The 9396-nt window shown below is 40.8% G+C and overlaps 5 protein-coding genes and 2 non-coding genes across 8 annotated transcripts in view; 4 read left to right on the forward strand and 3 right to left on the reverse strand.

The window, feature by feature from the left end:
- Gasu_07890 (phosphatidylserine decarboxylase) overlaps positions 1-1018 on the reverse strand; it is a gene marked incomplete at its 3' end in the record, with an annotated part of 1295 nt that extends 277 nt beyond the window's left edge. Inside the window, exons 1-4 of one of the 2 annotated variants that reach the window (XM_005708507.1) lie at positions 719-1018; positions 520-673; positions 260-463; positions 1-203 (exon numbers count right to left, since the gene is read on the reverse strand). The exon at positions 1-203 is cut by the window's left edge and continues 277 nt beyond it. In XM_005708507.1, coding sequence (XP_005708564.1) covers positions 1-203; positions 260-463; positions 520-673; positions 719-990 — 833 coding nt within the window. In that variant the 5' untranslated portion in view covers positions 991-1018. Of the gene's footprint in view, positions 464-519; positions 674-718 lie in introns of both variants that reach the window. The other variant, XM_005708506.1, reaches the window with a different exon arrangement.
- Positions 1019-1468: 450 nt separating this feature from the next.
- Gasu_07900 (ANTH domain-containing protein) lies at positions 1469-3588 on the forward strand. The gene is made up of 2 exons (XM_005708508.1): positions 1469-2590; positions 2644-3588. The coding sequence occupies exons 1-2, from the start codon at positions 1484-1486 to the stop codon at positions 3529-3531; spliced, it is 1995 nt and encodes a 664-aa protein (XP_005708565.1). The 5' UTR covers positions 1469-1483; the 3' UTR covers positions 3532-3588.
- Positions 3589-3705: 117 nt separating this feature from the next.
- Positions 3706-3788, reverse strand: Gasu_nc0005. The gene has a single exon. It is a non-coding gene; the product is annotated as a tRNA-Leu (tRNA).
- Positions 3789-3858: 70 nt separating this feature from the next.
- Gasu_07910 (adenosylhomocysteinase) lies at positions 3859-5559 on the forward strand. Its single transcript, XM_005708509.1, has 2 exons — positions 3859-4085; positions 4133-5559. Exons 1-2 carry the CDS (start codon positions 3967-3969, stop codon positions 5490-5492), a joined length of 1479 nt encoding a protein of 492 aa, XP_005708566.1. The 5' UTR covers positions 3859-3966; the 3' UTR covers positions 5493-5559.
- Positions 5560-5563: 4 nt separating this feature from the next.
- Gasu_07920 (uncharacterized protein) lies at positions 5564-7538 on the reverse strand. Its single transcript, XM_005708510.1, has 4 exons — positions 7215-7538; positions 7060-7164; positions 6043-7014; positions 5564-5991 (listed from the first exon to the last, which is right to left on the reverse strand). The coding sequence occupies exons 1-4, from the start codon at positions 7413-7415 to the stop codon at positions 5638-5640; spliced, it is 1632 nt and encodes a 543-aa protein (XP_005708567.1). The 5' UTR covers positions 7416-7538; the 3' UTR covers positions 5564-5637.
- Positions 7539-7635: 97 nt separating this feature from the next.
- On the forward strand, positions 7636-7717 carry Gasu_nc0004. The gene has a single exon. It is a non-coding gene; the product is annotated as a tRNA-Ser (tRNA).
- A 361-nt stretch (positions 7718-8078) lies between these two features.
- The window catches only part of Gasu_07930 (cytochrome-b5 reductase), a 2114-nt gene continuing 796 nt past the window's right edge, over positions 8079-9396 (forward strand). Inside the window, exon 1 of the mRNA XM_005708511.1 lies at positions 8079-9396. This exon is cut by the window's right edge and continues 23 nt beyond it. Within this exon, the coding sequence (XP_005708568.1) occupies positions 8164-9396 (1233 nt within the window). The 5' untranslated portion in view covers positions 8079-8163.

The raw sequence follows: 9396 nt of genomic DNA on the forward strand, positions 1-9396 counted from the left end.
GGAGTTAACGGAAGAAATTCGCTACTCACGCTTATCGATTGACTTGTATCGTCCATCACCCTAGTCGTTGAAAGTTTCAAGTAAATACCACCAACGTTGAGAGCACCGACTGCAGTCATTATCATAGTTCCATACTTCCACTCTCCTGATAAAGTAACACTTTCATTAAGTGACAACAAACCAACCACTCTTTTCATAACAGCCTAGTTTCCTACTCTTATTCCGTTGCGCTAACCAGATAGGTATAGTCAATAGTTACCGGTGCAACAGGTAATAATGATCCTGTATGGTGACGACACTGTTGAATATGCCAATCGCAAGGTGAGTGGAAGTTGTGATAGTCTCCTGGTGCCAAATAGGTTATCAGAAAGAATAGGCTTTTGGTATCGTCTCCATAGTTTTGATAAGGACTCCCATTTCCGCAAGGTATCAAATGGGTCAGTTTCCAAGGCATACCTTTTACCTAACAACAAATATTTACGTGAAAGGAGGCACATAAGTTTACACTGTCCCACTCACTTGTTCTATTTGATCGTCGACAACTCTTCCACAGTTGACAACCGTGCCATCACTAGGCGCATTCAAAACAGCGTGTTCTTGAAAGACTCTTGCTCCAGGTCTCAAGGATCTTGCAAAGAACTGGTGCAAGTTGTGATAGTTGGAAAGCGGTTCACTGAAAATACTTGTTGAGAAGCGTTCTCAAAAACGATTTACTTACCTTGCCTCTTCAGCGTTACAACCAAATATATTACAATAACATCGATAGGTTGGTTCTCGCAGTGGAGTTGGAAGATTTCGACTTCCCAACCAAGCCCAACAAGCAGTGATAGTTTTCAAGGGTAACTTTTGTAAGTATTGAACGGTATGAGGTTGGAATGGTTGTACTCGTTTATTCAGGTCGGAGTCCAGTCTTTGAACAGCAACAGTAGTAGCCAGAGCTGTTCCTGTTGTAATGGAAAGTGTGGCAACCAACACATGGCGAAAACGCATAGGAAAAAAATCAAAGTGATTAAATGTATGTTTCATAAGGATGATTCAAGTATTTCATTTAGTATATGCTATCCATATATAAAGTTGTATTCCCCATACCTGACAAGAGTCTTTCTCTCTTCACAGAAATTTTATTTCCCGATGCATTTCAAACACAACCACAACTCCCGCTCCTGGATAGGCACCCCCATGATGGATAAATCCAACGTCCGTAGAAAGGACCCAAGGCGGTAACTGGGAATTGACTGGGACTCTTCCAAAAGGGAACCTCCCATCACCCTATCATCCTTGTTCCTCCAGGTGAAACGAAAACAAACAAGGCCGGTGCTTGTTATATATGCCTTTTGTAGGGTAAGTAGTCATCGTGATATTTTTCATGGTCTTCCCTTGTTTCCTGTGTACTCATTGCCAGTATTCCAAAAGGAACAAAGAGCAACTCGCAGCACCCAGCTATCGGATATACAAAAGTTACTGAAAGCTACAAACTGTTGCGATGGAAAACTTAAAGTTACAGGACAACGTGTCTTATATGGGGGGTATGCAGAAACAAAGACTGTTTGCTGATATCGGAGTAAAAAGAAAGTCGTTCGACCACTTGGACAGAAGAGAGTCTGAGTGGTTGGATTCAAAGCTGGACACTATTGGTCCTAGGAGATCCCAACTTCCCTTTTGTAATGTTCCACTAGGGGATAAAGTTGAACCCTCATCAACTATCGGCTATCACTTGTCAACCACCAGAGGAAGAGCTTCAAGCTTTCATGGTTATATCTCTGACGCTTATCAACAAGCAGTGGCCTCTGCAAAACGCGATCACTGGAAAATTCTAGTTATCAAAGCTACAAGCCACGAAAGAATCCCACCAAAGGAAAAACATGTATTTCAACTAGTACAAGGCAGTCATTGGGGTGGAAGTATTGAGAACCGTGAGGCACCGTGCGGTTCTATCTATAGACAACTAGGCAAACGACTCTTAAGTGAAGAATGGATAGTGGTTCTGAAATCTCTTGTCGTATTTCATAGAATATTTAGAGAAGGCAGTGACAGCTTTGCAAGTGAGGTGTCAAGGTCTTCCAGTGCCATATTTAACCTTCAAGGCTTCAGAGACTCTTCTCATGGTGGTTGGAATCACGTACCTTTTATTCGTTGCTATGGACGTTATTTGGAATCTTGGTGTAGGACGAAAGCAAATATTCATTTCCCAGAAGGTCCCGTGTATACCGATATTCCACAAGTAGAATGGACTGATGCTAATGCATTTGAGAATCATAATGAAAGACCGTCCCATGCCATTCACGAACATATGAAAAAGACAAAGTTTCTATATGGACCCCATCGCTATAGAGAATGTTCCATCGAACAGCTTCTAGAAGAACTCCCTTGGTTATTGGAGAATCTAGAATGTCTAGTTTCTTGTGAAATACAAGGAAATATGAAGAGATGTCCTATTGCATTGGCAGGATTTTCACTTATTTTATCAGATAGTTATCGTCTTTGGAATGTGATTTGTGATGCAATGGAAAACCTTGTAGAGAGCTATTTCTTTTTGCCGTATGAGCAAGCAAGAGAAGCCTTAACTGTATATGGACACTTTTTGAAATTGGTAAGTAATGCAGTTGAAAGGAATCGAAATGCTCATAGTATCGTATTTTCCAGTTGAGGAAACTGAGAAAGTTTTTTGAGTCGGCAAGGATGATAAATGCTCAAGTAAGTGTACCCGAAATTAACAGGATTCCTTCCAATATCGCTGGAGAAATGGAGCGTTATCTTAGAAAGGCATTTCTAGGAAAGAATAGCCACAGCACTTGTGTAAGTCGTGGTTGTTCGAGTCGAAAGAAAGTATTGGATAGTTATCCTGGAATGGATTTGGCACCTATTCCCATACCTGAAGCACAATTTGGACCAACTAGCGTACACTCTTCTTCAGGAATATCTAAAAGGAGAACTTCCACTGTACAACATATGATAGGTAGTGAAGCAGAAGCTAATAATCGACATTATTCTGCTTCTATTCAAGAGACACATCCTAAGCATAACAATTATTATTATTATGGAGATACATCTACACCTGCGTCCTATGTTGAAAGAGGAAAGGCTCATCGAAGAAGTGTTTCTGGAAGTTTCTATAGCAATGGTCGACTGTCAAACATATCACAGACTCAGTTGCCATCTTCTTATATTCCTCCATCAGCTCCTTCTGAAAGATCCAGTTCGACCTCTCAACGTAGTGGTTATGGGATTTCTTCCATGCGATATCCCAATCGCTTCTTACATAGGCAGGAATATCCTCATGTAGTGAATTCGCCAAGTGAATCATCATCAAGTAGACTTAAGAAATCAACCAGGTCTCTATTTACGCCAAAGCCATCTTGGAGCGTCTATGCTGGTCCACACGAAGAAGGATGGATATACAATCCGAGAAAATATTATTATTATGGAGAGGATCTCAACCTTCATGATAACAGAGGATATACTGTGAGCAGTTCTCCACAAATGGCAGAGAGGCATTATCGACGTGCCTATTCTCTGCCTTCTGCACAGTAGAAGAAGAAAAACGTTGATTGTGCATGTCTTTGAGTTTATAAAAACGGTTTATGGTAAATTCAACAAGTACCTATTTGTTTCTTTCTTTTATCAAGTATAGTTGTATTCAAAAGCAATAAAGATATTTTCATCTCAAAAAAATGAAGAACTGTGCTGGCGGTGGGAATTTCGAACCTTTTTCGATCGGTATTCGAACCCACGCGACTTTCGTCAGTAGATCTTGAGTCTACCGCCTTAGACCACTCGGCCACACCAGCTCCTTCTTATCCTCGAAAAAATTATCTATTTCAACAATGGAATCTGATGGGATGTCCACTTTCTTTTATATGATTGGTGGGTTTGCTCTTATCGACATTTTTAAGGGGCCCGACGTCCATTCACTTTGTATCATTGTAAACATTTTCTTTTTGAATTGTGTGCTTGTCGTGAAAAAATATGTCCAAGACACAAAACAAAGCTTCCAACGGTTCGGTCGCTGCCATTCCAGAAAGTGAGTACAGAGTGAAAGACATGAGTCTTGCGGATTGGGGCCGCAAAGAAATTGAACTGGCAGAGTAAGTGAGAAAAGTCCGGCAAGCTGTTGCTGACCTTTGTTTTGCAGGGTAGAAATGCCTGGACTAATGGCAACAAGGGAAGAGTTTGGACCGTCAAAGCCATTCCAGGGTGCCCGCATAATGGGCTCATTACATATGACTATTCAGACTGCCGTTTTAATTGAAACACTGAAGGAACTAGGTGGTGATATTAGGTGGTGTTCTTGTAACATTTTCTCCACTCAAGACCATGCAGCTGCAGCAGTTGTTGCACAGGGTTCAGCTTCAGTCTTTGCTTGGAAAGGAGAGACTGTTGAAGAATATTGGTGGTGTACTAATCGTGCCTTACAGTGGCCAGATGGAGAAGGACCCGATCTGATCGTTGACGATGGTGGTGACGCTACTCTTCTTATCCACGAAGGTTTTAAAGCAGAAGAGGTATATGCGAAGAATAAGACGTTACCTGATCCCTCTTCCACTGAGAATCGAGAGTTTCGAGCAGTTCTTTCTATAATTGCCGAGAGTCTCCAGAAGGATCCACAGCGTTTCCATCGTATTGCTCAAAGGTTAGTAGGAGTTTCTGAAGAAACCACCACTGGAGTGCATCGTTTAATCGAAAGAGCTCGCGAAGGTTCTTTACTATTTCCAGCCATCAATGTGAATGACTCGGTTACCAAGAGCAAGTTTGATAATATCTATGGTTGTCGCCATTCACTTCCGGACGGTATTATGAGAGCTACTGATGTTATGATTGCCGGGAAGAAGGCTGTCATTTGTGGTTATGGAGATGTTGGAAAGGGATGTGCTCAAGCCATGAAAGCTGCAGGAGCCAGAACGGTCATTACCGAAGTGGACCCTATTTGTGCTCTTCAAGCTTGCATGGAGGGTTACGAAGTTGTATTGTTGGATGATGTTCTTTCTGACGCAGATATCTTTATTACTACCACTGGAAATAAGGATATTATAATGGCACACCAAATGGCCAAGATGAAGAACAATGCCATCGTTGGCAACATTGGACACTTTGATAATGAAATTGATATGTCAGGTTTAGAGAAGTATCCGGGAATTAAGAAAGTGAATATCAAGCCTCAAGTTGACCGCTTTGTATTTCCCGATGGACATGGCATTATTATGTTGGCTGAAGGTAGACTTTTGAATCTGGGCTGTGCAACTGGACACCCCAGTTTTGTTATGTCTTGCTCTTTCACCAACCAAGCAATGGCTCAATTGGAATTGTGGAACAATCGTAAAACTGGCAAATATCAAAAGAATGTGTATGTTTTGCCAAAGAAACTTGACGAGAAGGTTGCCAGATTGCATCTCGGGAAGTTGGGAGCTAAGCTTACCAAGTTGTCTCCAGAACAAGCTGAATATATTGGAATAAGCCAAGAGGGACCTTACAAACCAGATACTTATCGCTATTAGACAAGTTTCCTTGTTTTGGTAGATTCCGGTCGTTTTCGATAAATGTGACATGTTGTTTGAAAATTGTTGTTGGGTTGTAAGACAAACGTATTGTCTTTGAACCACACAAGTTCAGGACTTTTAGGTTTAGATATCGTTTCGTTTTCTACAACAAAAAATCACTCTGACTCTTCTCTACTACTTCCCACTCGTTATATACACTATTATCAATATTCCGAAGAATTTGGTTCAACTCGTTATAATAGTAACTATCTTCTTCCCTCCCTTCCGATTCTAACTTGTCGACATGGTTGTTCCCTATAGATGCCAAATAACGATCTCTTTCACGTTCCAGTTGCTGAATTCGTTGTATCAAGATTGCATTCTGACTTTCCAACCTTTCCACTTTTTCTATCAACGCTTCTTGCTCATTCTTGTTTGTTCCTACAAAAGGTTGTGAATGGGGACGCCGAGGTTCTTCTTCATTCATAAAGGAACTAGTTTCCCTATTCTCTTCTTTCTGACCACAATAATGATATGCTTAACACATACAACACTTTCATTTACTTACCCATACCGCTATTGAAGATGACCAGTTGTCACCTCGACTGGTCACACTTTCTGTGTTGCTCTTATCGTTTGTAGGACGATATGTTTGAGACGACTGATGACTTTGTTTCTGAGATGGATCAACCATAAATAGATTTTCTCCTGATGAAGAAACTATCCAAAGACCATTTGCCAACTTCAATAACGAAGATATGAGAACTCGAATCTCCTCATCGTCCACACTAGTAGCAAACTGTACATGATGTTGTTTTAAAGTACTTGCAGAAAGTGAAAAGCCGAGATGCATCGCTGCACTATGCGCAATCAGCGGAACTATGGCTTCTTCTATCCCACAACGTCTCTCACACAATTGTCGTCGAAAATTCCTCCAAAGACGTCGACTCCATCTCTTCTCTCTCGTAGCAATTTTCTGAAATGCTTCATCGCTGATATTTGGGTCGCTTGCTTGAAGATGGAAGCTTTCTTGTCTAAGAATTTCTTGCATCACAGCACCTTCCAAAGTGGTCGTCACCACTGGCAACGAAATAGAAAACAAAGGAGGTTCCACTACCCCGAATGATGAAAACAGTCGAGCCTCTTCATCTTCCGCAATCGACGAATGGTCTTGTAAAATATAGCTGACTTGTTTGTACGGAAAGGTAAAATCGTCCGTTACGGAAAGATTGAAAGGATTATAGCTGGCTCTTCTTCCCGTACCTTCAAATACTCCTACTACACGACGTAACGCTTCTTTCATACCAGGAAAAGCAAATGGCGTCTCGTCTTCAAACTCGTCACAAGTTTCTTCTTCAGCGTTGACTGATAAACTGTATTTTCGTTTCGGTTCCACTTGTAACACCAATTCCACACTACCTTTTAGTTTAAACGGTAACTTGGAAGGTGGTGGTGTCTCGTACAACACAAAATATTGGTGCACCGAGCGCATTGCTTGGCGCCACGATAGAAGACATATGTTTTCGTTATACCAGTGAACCTAAACAAAGATATAAAACTTCACAACACAAAGATAGCTGCAAACCTCCAAAAACTCTCCATTCTTCAAATCCATAGCAAAGCGTCGACAGTGGGGTTCGTTCAATGGACACCAAGCCTTGGAAAAAACGTCGTGAAAGTTACCGATGCTCTAACTCAAAACGCTCAGTCAGATAAGGATGAGATGAAACTTTGACTTACGTAACCTAGAAGAATTCCGTTGATAACACCTAACGGACGATTCACCAAGTCCAAAGTTTTCTTCTTCTGTCCATAAAACATTACGTGACGAAACTTTAACGAGTTTCGAAACAAGGGACAAGGAACGCGTGGTTCTTCTCGATGAAGTAACCAATAGCTGGAAGGTGACTCTTGTAAAAGTCTTAAAGAGAAGCCTCCCATATGCTTTCCTCTTTGCCCAAGTTACGAAATACTTGTTGATAACCCAACAAACAGTTGATGATGTTCAAGTCGCCAAAATAACTCACTAGGAAATAAATGGTAAGGCTTTGAATAAAAAACCCACATTTGGTTTTTGTTTCAACAGCTATTTGCTTATGCTCCTCAAGGAAAACACATTTGTGCAAGAACAAGTAACTTGTAATTCACCAATCTGTTAATGGCAGCGATGGCCGAGTGGTTAAGGCGCTAGCCTGCTAAGTTAGTGGGATTTTCCCGCGTGAGTTCGAATCTCACTCGCTGCGTTGTTTTTTTTTGAGTTTTTCACGTTACTGCAAAGTCACGAAACCAGTATACCAATCATTTTGAAAGCTACAAGTTCACTTGTGAGGACGAAACGTTGTTTTATCCACTTTGTGATGGGAACTAAACCAGGTCTTTTAGTCGGTTTGCAATTTATTCCATTGCGTTTGTAGAATATATATACATAACACACACACACACACACACACAGAGAGAGAGAGAGAGAGAGAGTGTGTGTGTGTGTGTGTAATAGAAAGAAAGAGAAACATAGTAATAAATGGAGGCTATTTTCACAATAAAGAACGAAACCATCAGATATTGGCAACTAGAAGAGACCCATAAAAGATTTTCTTCACGAGAGAGAGAGGGAATTTTGAAATCCCATTGAGTGGATTCGATTTCTATCCACTGCAAAGACAATACGAGTGATAGTAAGTTCATCTTCCTTATGACTGAGACCGTGGAATCGGATGCAGTGCTAGCAAAAATATTAGCAGAGGAAGAAGCTGCCAATTATGGTAGTTTTGTAGATAGTGACAAGCTTTATGATAGTCGAGGAATGAGTCGGAAAGGTCGCAAAAGTAGTTCGGACGACGAAGACGAAGACTTCGTACCTGGAAAATATAAGTCATCAAAGAACCGCAATAAAACAAACGGTATGAATACTGCTGAGAAGAAGAAAAAGTCAGTTTTTGCTAGAGAGCAGTCCATTGTCGAAACTGGAGGACAACGCGATGAAGAGAAAAAGAGAAAGGCTCCTTCTAAGTGGACGGAAGAAGAAGAAAAGCGTTTTCTAGAAGCACTGAATTTATTTGGAAGAGATTGGCAAAAGTGTGCAGAGTATATGGGCACCAGAGATGCTAACAACTTCCGAAGTCACGCTCAGAAATATTTTATTCGACTCTATAAACAAGGCTTACCTGTTCCACCGAAAGTTGCAGAAAGTGGACAAGGTCATACTTTATCGGGCAAACCACTTGATCCTAATTCGGCTGCTGCGCGATGTTATATTTTTGGAAAGGAGTATAGAAAGGAATTAGCCAGTAAGAGGACTTCCTCAAGTCAATCGAAAGCAGTTGAAAAAGAGAATCAAATATTCAATATTCAAGAGCCATCTTCCAATGAAGTGGATGAGGTTGAAGCACAGATGTTGATGGACTTGGAAATGTCTCCAATTGAGGAACCAGCAAGAACTTGTGAAGAGAATGATCAAGTTGCAAACCATCCTAAGAAAGCAAAGAAAACTAAAAGTGTTTTACAAGTTTGTGAAGAAGGCGTTTCCTCTTCTGTGATGGACTACGATGAAGAAGGTAAAACGGAATATACTCGTTCACGATTGAGAAGGATAAGACCCAAAACTGGAAATTATACGTCCATTCTTCAAGGAGCTGTTGATTCTTCGACTGAATTATGTTTTGTAGAAACAAGAGAATATCCCTCTGATGTATCTCCTGAAAGGGAAGGTTCACAACCATTTCATTTACAAGTAGATAACATTGCCTTGATTATCATGGACTTTCATTCACATTTAACGCAAGTAGAGATTATTGGATTTTTAGGCGGTTATTGGAAGCCTGAAGAAAAGAAAATCATTGTTTTAGAAGCATTTCCTTGTAGAAGTCTCTCTCATTCTCATTCAGAGGATGATCGTTATTTTTCTGTTGAAATGGATCCAGAATCT

The sequence above is a fragment of the Galdieria sulphuraria genome (assembly GCF_000341285.1).
Source record: "Galdieria sulphuraria unplaced genomic scaffold scaf_4, whole genome shotgun sequence".
Lineage (NCBI taxonomy): Eukaryota > Rhodophyta > Bangiophyceae > Galdieriales > Galdieriaceae > Galdieria > Galdieria sulphuraria.